The sequence below is a fragment of the Chiloscyllium punctatum genome, chromosome 1 (genome assembly GCF_047496795.1).
Source record: "Chiloscyllium punctatum isolate Juve2018m chromosome 1, sChiPun1.3, whole genome shotgun sequence".
NCBI classification, from domain to species: Eukaryota; Metazoa; Chordata; class Chondrichthyes; order Orectolobiformes; family Hemiscylliidae; genus Chiloscyllium; species Chiloscyllium punctatum.
The window spans coordinates 4213873-4234748 of NC_092739.1; the positions used below are offsets into that span (position 1 = coordinate 4213873).

At 41.0% G+C, this 20876-nt stretch overlaps 1 protein-coding gene across 3 annotated transcripts in view; it reads right to left on the reverse strand.

The window, feature by feature from the left end:
- The window catches only part of mnd1 (meiotic nuclear divisions 1 homolog (S. cerevisiae)), a 45187-nt gene that overhangs the window by 23974 nt on the left and 337 nt on the right, over positions 1-20876 (reverse strand). For 2 of the 3 annotated variants that reach the window (XM_072586658.1, XM_072587024.1), the window contains exon 2: positions 12547-12612. In XM_072586658.1, coding sequence (XP_072442759.1) covers positions 12547-12612 — 66 coding nt within the window. Of the gene's footprint in view, positions 1-12546; positions 12613-19413; positions 19750-20876 lie in introns of all 3 variants that reach the window. The other variant, XM_072587913.1, reaches the window with a different exon arrangement.

Below are 20876 nucleotides of genomic sequence, written 5' to 3' on the forward strand. Positions count from 1 at the left end.
AATGCAATTCAAAACAGTACAAAAAACCCAAATAATAAAATAAACCCCCAACCCACTCTCATGTACAAATGCATAAATAGATATAGAAAAATATTAATTTAAAAAACCTAAACTAGCTATGTAACTAAATAAATAACCAACAAACAAATAAATAAATAGTAATAAATAAGCCCAGCCAAACGAAAACGCTCATACGTTCCAGTTCCTCCTCCCTGGATATTGGACTCGTGAAACACAATCATTACGGCTATATAAAAGGCCTTGTTAGTGTTGCAGATAAATCTGTGTCAAAGTATTCCAAAAAGGGCTGCCATGTCTTGTAAAAATTCTCAGTTTTGTGGTGTACCATATTTGTGAGAAAATCCAGGGGCATATGCTTCATAATAATCTTCCGCCAATCCGACGTGCCTGGGGTTTTCTCGGATATCCAACCTAGCAAGATAGTCTTTCTTGCACAGAATGTGAGAATATTGAAAAGTTTTTTTCTTATGCACGCCTGCAGGAAATACAGTGGGCAGACCCAAAAGGAGAGAGATAGGGTCCTTCTCCACCCCTACACCCAAAATCCTCTCCATTGCGCCTGCCACAGCACTCCAATATGTTTGAGGCCTATCGCAAGACCAAAGACAATGGGTAAGAGTGCCTGTGCAGACCTTGCATTTGGGACATGCAGAAGATACCCCTGGTTTAAATTTTGACAAGAGGTCTGGAGCCAAGTGGACCCTGTGGAGAATCTTCAACTGTAAAGCATGGGTCCTATTGCAAATTGATATCTTCCTTGCATTCTCCCAAATATTCTCCCATGCCTCTAAAGAAACTTCAACACCAGCTCTCTTCCCCACATCTTGCAGAGTCGATCAGACTCATCTGAGGTGGCACCCCCCAATTGATGATATAAAGTACTGACAGTGTATACTCTTAGCCCTTAGCACCCCCCTCTCTATGTCAGATTTGCGGAATCAAAAGTATGGTTTTTTTTGAATAATATCCCTAACTTGAAAAAAAAATGAAAGAGGTCTCTATTATATAACTCGCATTTCCTCACTAACTGATCGAAGGACATCATTACATCTCCCTCAAATAAACTGCCCATACAAGACACATCCCTAGCTGCCCAACGTTTAAATCCTGAATCTATCATACCAGGTTGAAAACCCAGAATACACACTAAAGGTGTAAACAAAGATGTTTTGCCAACGTTGCCTTCCCTCTGCTGAATTGCCCTCCGTGCTTTAACCCAATTGTTATCAATACTGTTATGGCAAAACTCCCCAACTGTCCTCACCTTGTCCAAAAACAGCAAACTGGTAAGGAGGCACCTTGCCTGGGAGGCTTCAATATCTAGCCATATTGAAAGAGGATCTCCACAAACCTAATCACTCACATAGGTCAAAAGTGAGCTCAATTGGTCATTTTTAATGTCTGGAAGGTCTACTCTCTCCAGTCTGTGAGGCAACCGCTGTTTGGCTAATTTAATGAGGAGCCAAATGCCAAATAAAGTAACTGAACCAGCTGTTCAGTCTCAGGGGTGCATCCGTATAGAATATAACAAACAAGAGAGAATATTCATCTTTTTAAGCGCTATCCGACCCATCCATGTGATTGGGAGTGCCTCCCAATTTTGAAGATCTTGTTTAATTTTTGCAAATAATTGAGTAAAATTAAACAGCCAATCCAGAACTAGAGTAATGAATATGCCCAAATACATAAAACCCCCGTGATCACCTAAATGGTAATCTATAGTCGCCCTCAAGAGCTAGCTCCTTCCTAAGGCCACCCATAGGCATAGCCTATGATTTCGCAAAATTAATTTTATACCCCAAAAAAGCGCCAAACGCGTGAATGCATTGTATCAGACGAGGCACTGAAACTGCTGGATTTGTCAAAAGAAATTAGGACATCGTCTGCATTCAACGAGATCTTATGTAATATTGGGATCCCCACGAATGGCCTCCGCCAGTGGTTAAATCACCAGCGCAAAAAGCAATGGGGCAGCACGGTGGCTCAGTGGTCAGCACTGCTGCCTCACAACACCAGGGTCCCAGGTTCGATTCTAGCCTTGGGTGACTGCGTGGGTTTCCTCCAATTTCCTCCCACAGTCCAAAGATGTGCAGGTCAGGTGAATTGGCCATGCTAAATTGCCCATGGTGTTGGGTGCATTTGTCAATAGAAAGTAGGTCTGAGTGGGTTACTCTTCGGATGGTCAGTGTGGACTGGTTGGGCCAAAGGGCCTGTTTCCACACTGTAGGGAATCTTAAAAAAGGGGACAGCCCTGCTGGCTGCCCCTAAAAAATTAAAATTGCTTGATCGTACCCCATTGGTAATGACTGCCACGAGAGGTACACCATAGAGAACCTTTATCCATCTTATGAAGACTTCGCCCAAACCAAACCACTCTACATTACAGAAAAGGTATGGCCACTCAACTCGGTCAAATGCCTTCTCTGCATCTAAAAATATCACCAATCCCTGTATTGACTGCTGTTGGCCTGCTTTAATTACATTAAGCAGCCTCCTAAAATTATTGGAGGATCTGTGACCCTTTATAAAGCCCGTCAGATTCTCTTTAATAATAGAAGGTAACACAGTCTCCAGCCTTAACGCGAGAACCTTAGAGAGGATTTTAGTGTCAACATTTAAGAGAGAGATGGGCCTGTATGAAGCACAGTCTTCCGGGCCCTTCCTTTTTTTAAGGATAAGTGAAATATTGGCCTCACTCGGAGATGGTGGGAGACAATCATGACTGTATGAATCATTAAACATATTGAGCATCGAGCCTGACAGTATACTTAAAAATTCCTTATAGAATTCACTGGGAAGTCCTTCAGGACCAGGTGCCTTTCCACTCTGAAGTTGCCTCACAGCTTCCTGCATTTCTTGCACTGACAATGGGACATTGAGAAAGGACTGCAGTTTGGGAGTCACACCCGGGAGCTTCAGATCTCTAAAAAAGGATTCCATTTTGGCCTGCCCCTCCTCACAATCCTCAGATTGGTATATTTAGAGTAAAATCTCAGGAGTATTACATTAATCTTTTTAGAATTACGTTAGGTTCCCCGACCCCTCCCTAATTGCTGTAATGGTTTCTGGGGCACTCCTCTTTCTGGTAAGATATGCTAAGTATTTGCCTGGCTTGTCAGCATGCTTATATAACCTTTGCTTTGCAAAAGCCAGCTCCTTCTTTGCCGTCTGCATGAGCACGGAATTTAGTGCAGACCGCAGCGCCTTAATCCTCCGTAGTTTGACTAACGAGGGTCTGTCAAAGTAGGCCTTCTCGGCTGCCTTCAACCGTGCTTCAAGGAGACATTGCTGCTCACCCTTCTGCTGCTTCCTACTGGTGGAATATGACATAACTAACCCCCTAGCATAGGCTTTGGCAGTTTCCCACAGAATGGATGAGCTATCAACCGAGCCTATGTTGATGTCTAGGAACGCCTGAAATCCCCTAGAGAAATACTCCACAAACTTACTATCCACGGGGATAAAGAGATCCATTCGCCAGTACCTTGAACCCACTGTAACGTCCTTAATCTTAACCGTAACGTTCACTGGAGCATGATCAGAAATGGTAATATTAACAATCATACAAGGTGCCACCAGATCCAGGGTTACCGCAGGGGTCAGAAAAAAAAAAATCAATCCTCGTGTGACGTGTGCGGATTGGAGAAAAACGTAAAATCCCTACCTGTAGGCTGGAGATGCCTCCAGACGTCCACCAACTCTAATTTCCCACACAGACCCACTAACTGTTTAGTTTGTACAGAGGATATCGAGGGACCTTTGAGCAGCCTGTCTACTGTGGGATCCATAAGACAGTTAAAATCTCCCCCCATAACGATGTGCTGGGACTCAAAACTTATCAGTTTAGTAAAAGCATCTACCAAAAAGTTAAGGGAATGAGCTGGGGTCAATAAACATTTAAAACACCGTATTCTTCCCCATTTATCAAGGCTTTAAAGAATTGCATACCTCCCGTATGTGTCTTTAACACATTCCAACAATTTAAATGGGAGATTTTTCCGAACTAATATAGCCACTCTCCTAAATGATGAAAAATAAACTCGGTCAAAGCCATTCTGCTGTAATTTCAGATGCTCCTTGTCATCCAAATGTGTCTCCTGTAACAAAGCTATATCCACCTTCTCTTTTCTAAGACTCAAGAGTACCTTCTTCCTCTTAATTGGTGAGTGACTTCCCTTGATATTCCAGGTACACCATTTAATCAAATCATTGGCCATAATCTTCTGCAATTACATTTAAATTCCAGAGAGGAGGAACCCGAACCACAAACCGTTGAGGCTTAGTGTCACATGATCCACCAAATACAAAAATTACATAAACTAAAACCACTACATATAACAAACCTACAAGAATTAAAAAAAACAAAAAGCAAACCAACATATAAAGTGCCAACAGCGCTAAGTAGGGGAACTCACCCCCTGCCCAGAGGGGGCAACTACCCTTCCCAAACTACCCATAAGTAGGCATCTAACCATCCCAACCACCTTCACTTCTCCCAGCTAGAGCCGCATTGCAAATACAAGCTGAAAGGAATAAACACCCCATAGAATATCAATGAATAAAAAAAAGTTATTAAAAAAGGGGGAAATAAATACTCCACCCATCCTTTGGTATGTCCTAACTTAGAAATTGAAAATGTACATCGTAACCACTGCCAGACATAGCTAAAACCAAATTATTATCAACTGATGAAAAAAAAAGAAAAATAAAGCTCCAACTGGATTTCCTCTGTTTCTTTTACAGAATGATAAACACATACCCAAACAACACTATTTGTACATATTAAAATTGTTCAAATTAGTTTAGTTTGTCCACAAAGTCTCTTGCTTTCTCCGATGTGTCAAAAAGATGTATGGATCTATCTAAGGTGATCCGAAGCACTGCCAGATATCTCAGGGAGTACTGAATCCCAAGCTCCATTAATCTTCTCTCGACACCGTCATAAGATTTTCGTTTCTGGATCACCGCTGCTGAGAAGTCCTGAAAGAATATGATCTTAGAGCCCTTGTAAATTAGGGCCTGCGGATCCTTCCCCTGACTCTCTCCTTATCCTGGTAATGATGGAACTGCATCAGGAAAGGACAAGGACGTTGACCCAGACCCGATCTCCGTGCTGCTACCCGGTGAGCCCTCTCTACCTTCAATCCTCTCATACCAGCCTCCAAGTCAAGGAATTTTGGAAGCCAATCTTCAAGAAAGTCTGCAGGCCGCTCACCTTCCTTACCCTCAGGCAGACCAATGATCAGAATGTTTTTTTCTCCTGCTCCTGTTCTCAAGATTATCCACCTAGTCACGCAAATTACAGACCTGCATCTTCAGGGCTTGGATCTCATCCTTAGATGAACTGGCATCAGCTTCCACCACTCTGACCCTGTGCTCAACCTCATCTGTCCACTTCTCCAGGTCTGCCAGCTGCTGCAACATGAGATAGATTGGAGACAGCTTCTCTATTTGTTTTAACCTCTCATGAAATTTCAAGAGTTGGTTCACCTTGTCCTGGAGAGTAACCGGCTCAGAGGCTGCTGCAAGCTTAACTACAGACCCAGCCTCTAATGCTCTTCCTCCCTTTTTAGGCATCTCTGGACAGCTGAAAGCACAGGTAAGTTAATTTTTAGAAGTTTGTTGGGACTCCACGATCTTTCTGGAGTCCCACGAAATCCCGATGACCTGGGTTGGGCGGGTTAAAGGACCGTCCTGCTTGTACTGTGATACAAAACTCTGCAGTGCGATCTTCTCAGACCTTAGATCCAAAAAATGGTACTTTTAAGAGATATTTTCCAGACAGTCTTTTACCTGCTGGCAGTTCCCCTCCCAATTTTTCCCCAGTCTTATATGCCAGACAACTGGATTGTATCATCAGCTTTTAAGATTGCCGATATACTCAGTTTAAACTTAATTAGAAATTGGTATCTTTTCAGGGTATAATTTAAACTGACTGACCTAATTCGAATCTGTTTTTTTGTCGTTCCAGGCAACCAGCTACAAAATTAACATGTAGCTGGAGCACATGTTACATTGCCTCTTGTTGAGAAAACTTGGTGCTGTCACTGCTAGCTTTTAACTCCCTTAAGAGGTATAGTTCACTCACATCTTCATAACAAAATACTTGACTGTAGAGTGGTACAGAGCATATCTACCTCAAACAGCACAATTGACAATTAGTAATAATATAGCTCACTTAACAACAGCTTTGAGCCTATACCAATTTTTTCCCCTCTCACTTTGTCCCTTAACTTTGGCTATGATACTGAGTCAAAAAATGTGTTGCTGGAAAAGCGCAGCAGGAGAATTGACGTTTCGGGCATAAGCCCTTCTTCAGGAATCATTCCAGCAACACATTTTTCAGCTCTGATCTCCAGCATCTGCAGTCCTCACTTTCTCCTATGATACTGAGTGCCCTACAAGCCTTTAGAAATATTTCCCCACTATTATGACTCAACTTTATTTGGTCCCTTTGCCTTAAAATTCACTTGCAAAGAATTTTCTACTTCACTGCTAACATGTTTGCTTCCAGGCTATTTGGTAGCCAAGCCTAATAGCACAAAGGTAGCATAGATATTACTGGTTGCCAACACAAGAAAAGGGGACCTGCTTTCACCATAACTCTAAAAAAACCGAAATTCTAAAGTATGGTCATTATACACAAGAACAAGATGAGAATTTAGGCATTACTTACCATTGTTAATTATTGGATCAATATATGCAGATTCACTTTTAAACAAGTTACAAAATTTAGCCTCAAATTAAACTGTAATCATTAAATTATGTACTTGTGTTTTTCTGATTTCCAGTCATAGTATTAAACAATTGCCTAAAATACCTTGAACATGAAAGGAAACACATTGGTTCTGGATAAAATTCTCAATAATTTCACATTTTCTTGCTGTATTGTATCAAAGTGGAAAAGACCTTTAAGTACAAATTATTTAAAAGTCCTACATGGGACCAAGTTAGCTGTAAAACTTATGACTTTTAAAATACGTTAATTTGCAGTAGGATAATGGAGAATTCATTGCAATTAGTATTTAAAGAGAAAATTGGACAGCGATTTCCAGTACCTGTGCTGTTGAAAACAGAAATCAATAAGGTGCTATCTAAATTGCCTTGCTCCTCCAGGTGCTACACTGTACATATTTGACCAAGAAAAACAATCAAATTCCTTGAAGGGTACAAAGTACGATAGGAAAAGTTGGGGACAGTATTAAAGTATGAACGGATTTTTAACAGGAAGAAGAATCTTAAAAATTTCTTCCCAAACAATCTCTCAAGTACTGAAAAAACAAGATTTTATAAATAGAGTCATAGGTTTGTACAGCATGGAAACATGCCCTTTGGTCCAACACGTCCATGCTGACCAGATATCCTAAATTAATCTAGTCCTATCTGCCAGCACTTGGCCCATATCCCTCAACTCTTCCTATTCATGTACCTATTCAGATGCCTTTTAAATGGCACATTGTACCCACTTCCACTACTTCCTCTGGCAGCTCATTCCATACACGCACAACTGTCTGCATGAAAACGTTGCTCTTTAGGTCCTTTTTAAATCATTCCCCTCTCACCTTAAACCTATGCAGAAAAATGTGTTGCTGGAAAAGCACAGCAGGTCAGGCAGCATCCAAGGAGCAGGAGAATCTGAATGATTTCTGAAGAAGGGCTTATGCCCGAAATGTCGATTCTCCTGCTCCTTGAATGCTGCCTGACCTGCTGCGCTTTTCCAGCAACACATTTTTCAGCTCTGATCTCCAGCATCTGCAGTCCTCACTTTCTCCTAGTTAAATCTATGCATTCTAGTTTTGTGAAATCTTATTCTTTCTGATCTTAATTTTTGTTAAGTTTATTTTTGTTCTGTTTGCCTTTATGCATCTGCCATCTTAAATTTAATTTGTCTTGCATGATCTGATAGTTGAATCAGCCATTCTAACATTCATTTCCTAAATTTCTCTCAGTGAAGGATTCTCCACCGATTGCTAAAAGAAACAATATTGTTCATCTTGTTCACACAGATCCCAGATTACCTGTAGAGGTCACCATGTTGTAATTGCTCACTGATTGTCATGAGGTCTGCTCTGAAAATTCCAAGCAGATCTGTCAGCAACTGTGCATTTAATTAATTCTACAATGACCATTGCTATGAAGGTCACCGTTATTGCTCATAAATTTCTAAAGTTCAGTCTTACTCCTTGTTAGGGAATTCATGTTGTATGGATTTTTGATATAAGGAAGTCAAGAGTTATATGGGGCAGTTGGGAAAATGGAATTGAATGGATCACAACATTTATCTTACTGAATCCAACAGCCAAATGCCTTGCTCTTATTCCCAAAATGATTTGAACTATGACAGTATCATAAATTGCATTTTTAAAGTAATTCATTACATGATGTGGGCATTGCTGACTGGGCCAGCACTTATTGCCCATTTCTAGTTGCTCTTGAGAAAGTGGGCTAGGCTATCTTCTTGAACTGCTGCAATCCATTTCCTAGCAGTTACACCTATGTTGCTGTTTGGTGGGATTTTGACACACTGATACTGAAGGAATGGCAATTTATTTCCAAGTCAAAATGGTAAAGGGTTTGGAGGACACTTGTAGGTCGTGACATTCCCATGTATCTGTTGCCCTTATCCCTTTGAATGGAAGTGGCCATGGGTTTAGAAGGTGCTGTCTAAGTCGTCTTGATGGATTTCTGTGGTTCATCTTGTAGCCGGCACTACATGAGCCACTGTTACTGATCATCCATGGCAGAGAGAGTGAATGTTTGTAGATCGAGTGCCAATCAAGGGAGGTGCTTCACCCTGGGTGGTGTCAGGCATGAAGTGTTATTGGAGATTCACTCATCCCGGCAAGTACAGAATATTGCATCACACTATTGACTTGTGCCTTGTAGGTGGTGGACAGGCTTTGGAGAGTCAGGAGGTGAGTTAGTTGTTGCAGGACTCCCAACCTCTGACCTTTCCTTGTAGCCATGGTACTGATATGGCTAGTCCAGTTCAGTTTCTGGAAAATTGCAAACCAAGATAATTCTAATGAAGATCATGGTGCAATGATTAAATTCTTTCTTGTTGGAAACAATTCTGCTGTGACTGACAGTCATCAGCATATCATGGATATCCAGTCTTGAGTTGTTAAATACGTTTACAATCTATTCTGGTTAGCACAGTGGTAATGCCACATAACACAATGGAGGGTAGTAATCAATGCGAAGACATCGTTCCCATTTGTCTGCCATTGCTCTCATATTATTCCACATAGCCAATTACAACTTATTTAAAGTTGAAGCTGTTTTACTAAATATCCTGACTTTAAGTGAAATAACTTGAAATCAATCATAGGATATTGGAATAAACATTAGAATCATAGAATGCCTACAGTGCGGAAACAGGTCATTTGGCCCAACAAGTCCACACTGACCCTCTGAAGAGTAGCGCACCCAGACATTTTCCCCTACCCTATTATTTCCTGACTGATGCACCTAACCTATACATGCCTGAACACTATGGACAATTTAGCATGGCCAATTCACCTAACCTGCATACCTTTGGACTGTGGGTGGAAACCAGAGCACCCAGAAGAAACCCACGCAGACACAAGGAGAATGTGCAAACTCTACACAGATAGTTGCCCGAGGCTGGAATTGAACCCAGGTCCCTGGCGCTAACCACTGAGCCACCCATACAACCAGCATTAGTTCCCTTGAGACATTTCTTACATTGAAAAGCCAAAATGTTCAAGCAGAAATATTATACTGTGTGCATGCAGTACTATGCACTCCTAGCTGAAATACTTATAAATTTAAAAAGCACTATACTAAAAGGCATACTGTTCAGCTAAATGCTTAGGACCTTTCTCAGCAGAAGAAATTTTAGAATGACACAGGTTGAACTGCTGTATCTTCCTAAATGCCAACATTCATAAATAATGTAATTTTTAAAAATAACTTAAAATACATATAAAATAATACAAATGCTGTAAGTTAATGTAAAAATATTACAATTCAATTTTAAATTGGCAAGGCTCCATCTAGTGGGAGTTTGATTGGTACAAGTAGTGGCCGAAGTCCCAGAACTGACTGCTCTGATGAACTGCTGCCAATAGATGAAGGCTTGGCTAGGAGTGCAGCACAGAATGGGAATTAGGAGGATTTGAAAGTCCCCAGCAGTGGCAATAAAACACTAGGGACTCTAAAGGGAAGAACAGAGGTAGGAACAGGAGCCAAGGCGGAGAAATGGGACTGAGGTTAATACATGAACAAGAGCAAGGCAGGGGGCAAGACAGGAGTCAAGGAAGATTAGGAAGAGCAAAGGAAGTTCCAGGGGGTGGCTGGAGATTGGCAATAGGTGCTGAAAATTGGGGTGCCCTTTAAAATGGACTTCATTTCGCATTCCTTTTATGTTGTTTTTTTTTACAACAGGTGTACAAATCTTTATTCAATTTCCACCACCAGGAAGAAAGGACACACCAGGGTGGCTAGTGACAAGCAGTGCCCTTCACATCAAAGGGCAATGCTGTGTGATCAAACAGTGAAGGGAAGGATAGGGATTAAATCAAAATAGAGTGAGGGGGGGGAAATAAAACACTCCACTCACTGCAGTGCCCATCTCTCCCTGAACAGCTCGAGGGAGTTTGTAGATACCGCGTGCTCCTTCTCCAAGGACAACTGGGCACGGATGTAGTCACAGAAGAGAGGCAGGCAGTCAGCCCTAACGACCCCCCTCCATGGCCCGCTGCCTGGACCTGTTTATGGCCAGTCCGGACAGGCTCAGGAGCAGACCCACAAAGAGATCCTCTGACCTAACCTCCCTCCTCCGCATGGGTGCCCAAAGATCAGTAGAATGGGACTGAAGTGCAACCAGAAACAGAGAAGGAGGTTTTTAAGAAAATCAAAAAGACAGCGCAAATGCCCACACCCAATATATACACTGTCCACAGACTCCACAGCACCACAGAACAAGCAGTTGGGCTGGGAGTCCGTGAACCATCACAATCTGCGCTTGCAGGGGAGTGCTGCGTGCAGCACCCAGCAGCCCAGACCCCAGAGAGAAAGGGGGGAGGACTCCCACCTAAAGAGCCCTTCATTGGAGATCCACACCGCCCGATGGCAAAGCATGTCCGGGCGGTGGATGAGGGAAGAGAGGTGGATGGTGTGCAGCAGCAGTCTACGGTATTCTCTTTTTATCGTGAAACCTCAATTAACTGTGGCACAGTAATTAATTAGCCTTTTACAAGGGGCAATAAAAGATTTATCAGGTGCCACACTACCCTATCATGAGTGCAGTGCTTTGAAAAACAAGTTTTTGTTCTTTAAACATTCAATGTAAATTAACATTCAAAGGAGATGAGGAAGGCATCACATTTAGTTGTTTTTGGTCACTATCTGAGAAGGTTTACACAGATGATTGATGCAGCAAGGATTTCCAGCCCCCAAAATAATACATCAACAGGAGTGGAGGTGCAAACCATTCCAGAGGAACCAGCCACTATATTCTTGACAGAAGACCAAGACTTCTGCTACGTCAGCCTCAGGGAAGAACAAAGACGGTCACCGCTAAAGACCACATAACTTCAGCAACAAACCACTTCAAAACTGTTGTTCCTGTTCCTCCATTCTACAAAACAGCTTCGGAATCAGTGATACATTCTCTCTGTCAGTCATGTATTTTCTTTGTCTAATTAATTGATGTATCAGATCTAAACTGCAGCTTCATAAATGCAATAAACAATCAGAAAATTGTTACAAATCTTGGGCTGCCTGTATTAGGTAATGATTTGGAGATGCCGACGTTGGACTGGGGTGTACAAAGTTAAAAATCACAACTCCAGGTTATAGCCAACAGGTTTAATTGGAAGCACACTAGCTTTAGTCACACTAGCACACCTGATGCAGGAGCACCGCGCCAAAAGCTAGTGTGCTTCCAATTAAACCTGTTGGACTATAACCTGGTGTTGTGTGATTTTTAACTTTGTATTAGGTAAGTGTGACTATAAGCCCAAGTTCCAATAGTTTTTGTATAGAAAAATTGGAATGGCAGAAGTGACCAGAAGAATCAAGTTACTTGTTTTTGCTTTTTGAATTAGCAACTCTACGAGTAGCCACAGGCACAGTTGATATCCTAATGCTAATCTATTGGAAAGTGTGATGTTCCTACTTCAAAATGCATGTGAATGAATTGCCTGCCTGTTTGATCCTCACCAAAAATCAACACAGGAGCCAAGAAGAGTAACCTCAGGTCTGAAGGCCAAAGTGCTGAGGTTACGATCATGTCAGCAGGTCAACCACAAACAAAGTTCAACATTCAAATGTTAAATGGATACTCTAAAGGTACTTGATTTAATGTTTACAGTGAAGTAATGCTAAGTTACTCAACACTTAGTGAGGAAATGCTACATTCTGAATAAACTAATTAATTAAATAAACATGTTTCTTTACAAGCTTCTGTTATTTCACACAGAATGAAGTTTGGACCAATGTTAAAAAAAACCACTAATTCACTGCTTTAGCTTTATGGTAGCAATTTTCAATACTCACTGTTTCAAAAAATATTTCCATCATACGAGTTCGCTTTTCTTCAAGGCTCAGTCCCTTCCTTTTAGACTAAGAATTCAAGGATCAACATAAATAAATTGTTAGTGTAAGCTTTTATCTGATGTGCTAAAATCACTAAATCAAAGTGGGGGTGTAGATACCCAAACCATACATGTGATATTGGGTAAGATATTAAACAGGAAATTAGAAACATGTGCAATAAAGGAACACATGTAACTTTAGGTGATTTCAAACTGCATACAAATTGGACAAACCAAATTAGTAACGATGCAATAAAGGAGAATTGATAGTTTTCTGAACCAATATGGTGAGTAATCAACTTGAGAACAGGCCATCCAAGATTGCATATTGCACACTCAAAGGAAAATTGGTGATCTAGTTATATGGGGCCCCTTCAGAATGAATGGCCATTTGATGATAGAATTCCTCATCAAGACCGAGAGTGACGTAGTTGGTTTGCAATTAGAGTCCTTAATCTAAATAGAAGAAACTATGATGTTACGAGGCAGGAGTTGGTCAAGAAAGATTGGAAAACATTACTTAAAGGGATAACAGTGGAAAGACAATCGGAAACATTGAAAGAGCAGAGTGAACAATCTTCATTCCTGTCTGGTACAAAATTAAAATAGGAAACATGACCAAACCATGGAGTCACAGTCTATGGAGACAAGGCAAACCATTTAAGACTGAAATGGGGAGAAATTTCTTCACCTCGAGTGATGAACTAATGGTATTCACTGCTGTAGAAAGTAATTGAAGCCAAAGCCTTGTATGATTTTAAGAGGGAGTTGGATATAACACTAGGGGCTAAAGGAACCAAAGGATGTGAGGAAAAAAGCAGAAACAGACTACTAAATTGGATGATCAGACATGATCATAATGATTGGTGGAGTACACTCAAAGGGCCAAATGGTCTGCTCCTGTTCTATGCATTTATGTACAGGTACATATCCAAACACCTGTCAGCAATTTTACAGTTTGTCATTTAAAAAAATAAAATTACAAAAGTAGACTAAGTACTCTGCCAAGAACATCATTAACTCAGAAAGAAAAAGGTGTATGCAAAGATTCAAAGACTGGATGCTCAGGAATTTTACTTCATCTTGGTAACGAAGATTTTAGTCACAATGTCTTAGGCTTTTTGATATTGTGTACTGTCAAGCTGTAAGCCCTTTTATAGTGCAAGGCATTTTTTGCAAACTGTACTTTTGACAAGACGAAAAGCAAGGTATTTCTTTCTCTTTAAATAAGTTTTGTATTTATTCATGTTAAAATGTAACCGGTCATATGGTGGACAAACATCCTGTGCTTGAACCCAGCTGGTAGGAAGATGGAGTTATGATAGAAGAAGAATACCGACAAACATCAGTGCTGGGCCAATACACACAGTTTAATCAAACAAAGGCGCACACAAATACATGTGAGGACAGTCCTGGTAATATGAGCAAAGGCTAAACAAGTTGGGACTCTACTCGCTGGAGTTTAGAAAAATGAGAGGTGATCTCATTGAAATATATAGGACTCTTTAAGGACAGGTTAAATGTCGAGAGGATGCCTTCCTCATGGGAGAGTCAAGGACCAGAGATCATAATCCCAGAATAAAGGGAAGCCAATTTAAGATGGGATGAGGAGAAATTTCTTCTCTCAGAGAGATAAGTGCCTTTGGAGTTCCTTGCCAGACAGTTGTGGGTGTAGAGTCTTTGTATACATTTTAGGCTAAAATAAATAGATGGATTCATGATCAGTAATTAATTTCAGTGGCTCTCTCACGTCATGTATGAAAATTAATTCAAATGGAATTCCTTTATCCCAATCCTCTGAATAGTTTTGACTATAAGCCCTCAACAAGGACTTTAAAGTTTGATGCCACTGTTCTAATACTCCATGATTCTAGATGGTATGCAGTCGAGTTAATTACTTTTGTTTCTAAGTTATCCCTAACTTTATTGAATAATTTTAACATAAAATTTGACTCTTGAACAGATTGTATTTTTGTGGGTGGCCCATATCTAATAAAATATTTCAGTAACTCTTCTACAATCTTTCTAGCCATGATACTGCATACTGGAATGGCCTCTGGAAATCTAGTTCAATATGGCCAACAAATTCAATATGGTCAACAAATATTGATTCTACTTTGTTTTAGGTAGGGGTCCTATGCAATCAACCTGGGACAGCACAGTGGCTCAGTGTTTAGTACTCCTGCCTCACAGCACCAGGGACCCCGGTTCAATTCTAGCCTCGGGCAACTGTCTGTGTGGAGTTTGCACATTGTCCCCATGTCTGCGAGGGTTTCCTCCAGGTGCTCCAGTTTCCTCCTACAGTCCAAAGATGTGCAGGTTAGGCGAACTGGACATGCTAAATTGTCCATAGTGTTCAGGGATGTGTAGGTTAGGTGCATTAGTCAGGTAGAGTAATAGGGTAGTGGAATCGGCTTAGATGGGATACTCTTCGGGGGGCAGGGGGGAATGTGGATTTATTGGGCCAAAGGGCTTGTTTCCACACTGTAGGGATCCTATGGATTGATCTATGAATTAAGACTCTCATGAAAGGTTCCTCAAATGGAATGGGTATTAAGGGTGCTGGTTTTATCACTGCCTGAGGTTTTCCTATTGACATGTCTGGCAAAATTCAACCACATCTTTATGCAGTCCAAGCCAGCAAAAATATTTATGTATTTTTGGCTTGTTTTTTCCTTGTTCATAAATGATCTCCTATTGATAACTCATGTGCTACCCACAACACCACCTTAGTATAATCCACTAGTAATACAATCTGATGAACTTCTCCCCATTTTCCATCTACCTGAATGTGTGATGGCCTCCATTTCCTCATCAAGACTATATTTCTAAAGTAATATTACTCTGGAATATACTCAGATTCTTCTTCTGTGTATGTTTTCTGATACAACTACTTTATATTTTCATTTTTTTGTTGTAAGTCAACTAACCTCACCTACGAAAAATATCCACTTTGTCCTCCACCCTGTTCTTGATTCTTTCTCAACCATTTAATTAAATATACTTTCTGATAATTGAATTTAACTTCCTTATCTTTATTTTTTTGTTTCTCCTTGTGTTGCAACCTGTAGCTTTGTGACCTCGTTATCAGAGAATCCGGAAAAATCCCAGGATATACTTCCTATAACATCTCAGTTGCTGATTTTCTACTGTCTTTTCAACCACAGTAGGTATCACTCCTGTCTGTGATCCAGCCCTATCATTACCAAGGAAAACTGCATTTCCAGAACCAAGAACTTCTCACCAGACTCTCCAACCTCACTTTATACAATGAAACACTACACTTCTCACAATGAATTGCACATATTACCACCTCTTCTGGCAATACTCCTTCAGAATTGCACACTTCCTCATCTCTTACCAAAGATTGACTTACTCCTGTATCTCCTAAAATAGTAATTTCTTTACCTGCTCTTCCTGGCATACATGAATAAACCTCACCCATGCAAATAAATTCTTTAAAGAGATCTGCCACTCTCTTCTCAAACAACCCCACACCAGGCTCTAACATTCTTTTCCAGCTGGTTACCTTCTACTGAATTCTTTTACCACTCCAACAAAACTAACTAGCTTATCCAGTTTTCCCACATCAATCTTCCTAGTGCTTTTCAAAACCAACACTGCAACTTCATGTAGCCTACTTTACAGTGAAATACCTGATTTGTTTTTAAACTTCATTCCCTCTCATGGGTTTCCTTTTCAACATATGGTAAATTATAGAGTCATAAAGATGGACAGCACGGAAACAGACCCTACGGTCCAACTCGCCCATGCCAACCAGATATCCCTCCTGCCAGTACCTAGCTCATATCTCTCCAAACCCTTCCTATTCATATATCCATCCAAATGCCTTCTAAAAATTGTACCAGCCTCCACCACTTCCTCTGGCAGCTCATTCCATACACACCCCACCCTGTTGAGTGAAAATGTTGCCCCTTAGGTCCTTTTTATATCTTTCCCCTCTCACCGTAAACCTATGACCTCTAGTTCTGGACTGCCCCACTCCAGGGAAAAGACTTTGTCTACTTGTCTTATCCATGCCTCTCATGATTTTATAAACATCTACAAGATCACCCCTCAGCCTCTGAGGCTCCAGGAAAAACACCCCTAGCCTATTCAACCGCTCCCTAAAGCTCATTTCCTCCAACCCTGGCAACATCCTTGTAAATCTTTTCTGAACCCTTTCAAGTTTCACAACATCTTTCCGATAGGAAGGAGACCGGAACTGCATGCAATATTCCAACAGTGGCCTAACCAATGTCCTGTACAGCTGCAACATGACCTCCCAACTCCTGTACTCAATACTCTGACCAATAAAGGAAAGCATACCAAACACCTTCTTCACTATCCTATCTACCTGTGACACCACTTTCAAGGAGTTATGAATCTGCACTACAATGTCTCTTTGTTCAGCAACACTCCCCAGGACATAGAACATAGAACAATACAGCACAGAACAAGCCCTTCGGAGCACGATGTTGTGCCGAACATTTGTCCTAGCTTAAGCACTCATCCAATTGCCGCATAAAGGTCGCCAATGATTCTGACTCTGCCACTCACACAGGCAGCGCATTCCATGCCCCCACCACTCTCTGGGTAAAGAACCTACCCCTGACATCCCCCCATACCTTCCACCCTTCACCTTAAATTTATGTCCTCTTGGACCTTACCATTAAGTATATAAGTCCTGCTAAGATTTGCTTTCCCAAAATGCAGCACCTCACATTAATCTAAATTAAACTCCATTTACCACTTCTCAGCCCATTGGCCCCATCTGATCAAGATCCTGTTGTAATCTGATGTAACCTTTTTTGCTGTCCACTACACCTCCAATTTTGGTGCCATCTGCAAACTTACTATCTTTACTATGTCCAATGAGATCTCCTCTTCTTTTAGTACCTGAACTTTTCTCTTTTACTTCCCAATTTCTGTCCCTCACAGACTGAAATTGATGTTGGAAGCCAAACTTTGATTTAGGAACTAACCCAATCATCTGCCATTTCTGCTAATAGAGCTTTACAGCATGGAAACAGACCAGTCCATGCCAAACATAATCCCAAACTAAACTTGTCCCACCTGCCTGCTCCTGGCGCATATTCCTCCAAACCTTTCCTATTCACGTATATACCTAAATATCTTTTAAACATTGTAACTGTACCCACACCCACTTCCTCAGGAAGTTCATTTCACATGCAAACTACTCTTAAAAAAATTTGCCTCGTCTTTTTTAAATCTCTCTGCTGTCACCTTAAAAATGTGCCCCCTACTCTTAAAATTCCCCATCTTAGGATAAAGACGACTACCATTAACTCTATCTGTATCTCTCATTATTTTGTAAACTTCTATCAGGTCTCTTCTCAACCTCCTATGGTCCAATGAAAAAGTTCCAGGCCATCCAGTCATTCTTTGTAATTCAAACCTTCCACACCCAACATCATCCTGATTTGATAATATCTTTCCTAGAACTGGACACAGTATTCCACGAGAGGCCTCACCAACCTCCTGTACAACCTTCAACATAACATCCCAAGTCCTAACTTAAAGGACTGAGCAATGAGGTCAAGCATGCCAAACGCCTTTTTAAACCATCCTTTCAATATGTGATGCAAACTTTAAAGAATGATGTACCTGTACTCATAGATCCCTCTGTTCCACACACTACCCAAGGCCCTACCATTAATTGTTTAAATCATACACTTGTTTGTTATACCAAAATGCAATATCTGGCATTTATCTAGATTGAACTCCATCTGCCAACTTCCAGTCCATTGACCTATTTGATAAAGATCCTTTTGTAATCTTAGAAAACCTTCTTCACTGTCGACAATGCTACATATTTTGGTGTCATCTGCAAACTTAGTAACCTTCTATATTCTCATCTAAGGCACCAATATAAATGACAAACAAAAGAGGATCCAGAACCGATCCTGTGCAACACCAGAGTGACAGACCTCCAGCCCAAAAGGCAACCCTCCACCATGACTCTGTCTCCTACCATCAAGCCAGTTATTTAGCCAATTGACAACCTCACTCTGAAACCTATGTGACCTAACCTTACTAATTAGTCTACCATGAGGAACATTGTCAAAGGTTTGACCAAAATCCAAATATACAAGGTCTACTGCTCTACCATCAACCACCTTTTTGGTAACTTCCTCAAAAAACTCAATCAAGTTTGAGCGACACTATTTTCGTTACACAAAACCAAGCTAACTATCCTTAATCAATTTTTGATTCTCTAGAGTTTTAACTCTGCTCTTCCACAAGAGTTTGGATTGTGGGTTTTTGAACTCATCCAAAATAACAGTCTAAGAGTATCAAACATCTGATCTATTTTCAATGTCTTTATTTGTACATTTGACCAGATTCCCTCATTAGTTTCCTAAAACATTGTCTGCAGGCTTCTGGCATTAGTTCATATGCACTCAAGGAGACATTCTTCACCTCATCGTATGCCTCAGATGCCTCATCTGATAGTGATGCAAAAACCTCACTAGGTCTACCTACCAACTTTGTTTGGATTAACAATACCAACATGGTCACCGGCGAATTCCTTTTGTTTAGTCACTTTCTTAAATGAAATGAAAAAGGCTTCTACATCCTTCTCGTCAAACCTAGGCAATGACTGGACATTTGGTCGGTTCTACTATAGTTCGTTCTCATGCAATCCCGTTTTATAAGAAAATCACGCAATGGCAGCACCATTTAAATTAATGGGGCCGGAATCACACTATAAGGTGGGTGGCCTGACTTGGAAGCCTGCTCCAGTCCATGAGCTGGGTTTGTTTATATGAACTCAGTGTTCTGCAAATGTACTAAAAAATGTTACTTGCTGATGCGACCCTTAGATGCAGCAGTGGGTGGCACAGTGGTTAGCACTGCTGCCTCACAGCGCCAGAGACCAGTATTCAATTCCCGCCTCTCTGTATGGAGTTTGCACATTCTCCCTGTGTCTGCGTGGATTTCCTCCAGGTGCTCCAGTTTCCTCCCACAATCCAAAAATGTGCAGGTTAGGTGAATTGGCCATGGCAAATTGCCTGTAGTGTTAAGTGAAGGGGTAAATGCACGGGAATGGGTCTGGGTGGGTTGCTCTTCGGCAGGTCGCTCTTCGGAAGTCGGTGTGGACTTGTTGGGCCGAAGAGCCTGTTTCCACGCCGTAAGAAATCTAATTAAAAAAAACCAATATACACTTTAAGAGTTCTAAAGTATACACTTTAGAAAGCATCCCCAATTTGTCAATCACGTTTATAGCGAATTTGCATTAACGAAACATGCATTATAGCAGAACAACTTTTATTTAAACAGACTCACAGCCTTGATCGGATTGCTCTCGATCACTGTCCTTCTCACTGTTCCTACCTCTGCCATTTTAAATCAACTTTCAGTTTTCAGTTGCAACTTCTGAAGTTCAAAAATTCTTTCTCCCTTTCTTCTGCTTTCATTTGTAATTTAAACTATAACATTTCCTTTTCATGTTTAAGTGTTCTATTTGCCATTGAATTTTAGCCAGTTTCCAACTATTCTGTTTGCATTCCTAGCAATTATTTCCCTTTTCCTTACAGACACAGGCAACTTCAACTTCAACTTGTCTGCCAATTCTGAAAGGTTTGCTATGCTCACTTTCTGTGAAAGCCCTGATGGGACTTGTTCCACCCTCAGGAAGCTCTTAGTGACTGAAAGAGCCATTAATACACAATGGCACACCCTACTTAAACCAACCAAATGCAACACCTGAAAAGCGAATACATGCTTAGCTGTAATAGAGAGAGGAATAACAGCTTTCACATCCAGCTTTAAGACCCCAACAAATGCTGAAAGCTAAACTAAAACTGTTTAGGAGCCCGACTCTAATCGTGCTGCTTCTAATACTGCAACTTTAAAAAAAATTCAGCTGCTTCACAAGCTGTTTATTTATTTGGAGTAGACAGCTCAACACCTCCATTCAAAATTTAAAAAGCAGGACAAGATACATCTCTTAAAGCCATAAATATCATCACACCCTAAGTCCCACAACCTCTAAGGGAAGGGAAGCAGATGAATAAGAATACCACCACCCGCAAGTTCTCCTTCAAGTCACACGACTTCCTGGTTTATAAATTATATTGTCATTGGGTTAAAATCCCTGAACCCCCTTTTCTTGTGGGTGTCCCCATGGAGGCAGCAGTTCCACAGGCAGCTCATCACCAACTCAGGGCGATTCGGACTGGGCAACAAATATAGGCCAAGCCAACAGCAGCCATAACCATGAAATAAAAAACTGATTAAAATGGCAGGAAAATGAGATGGCGAAAT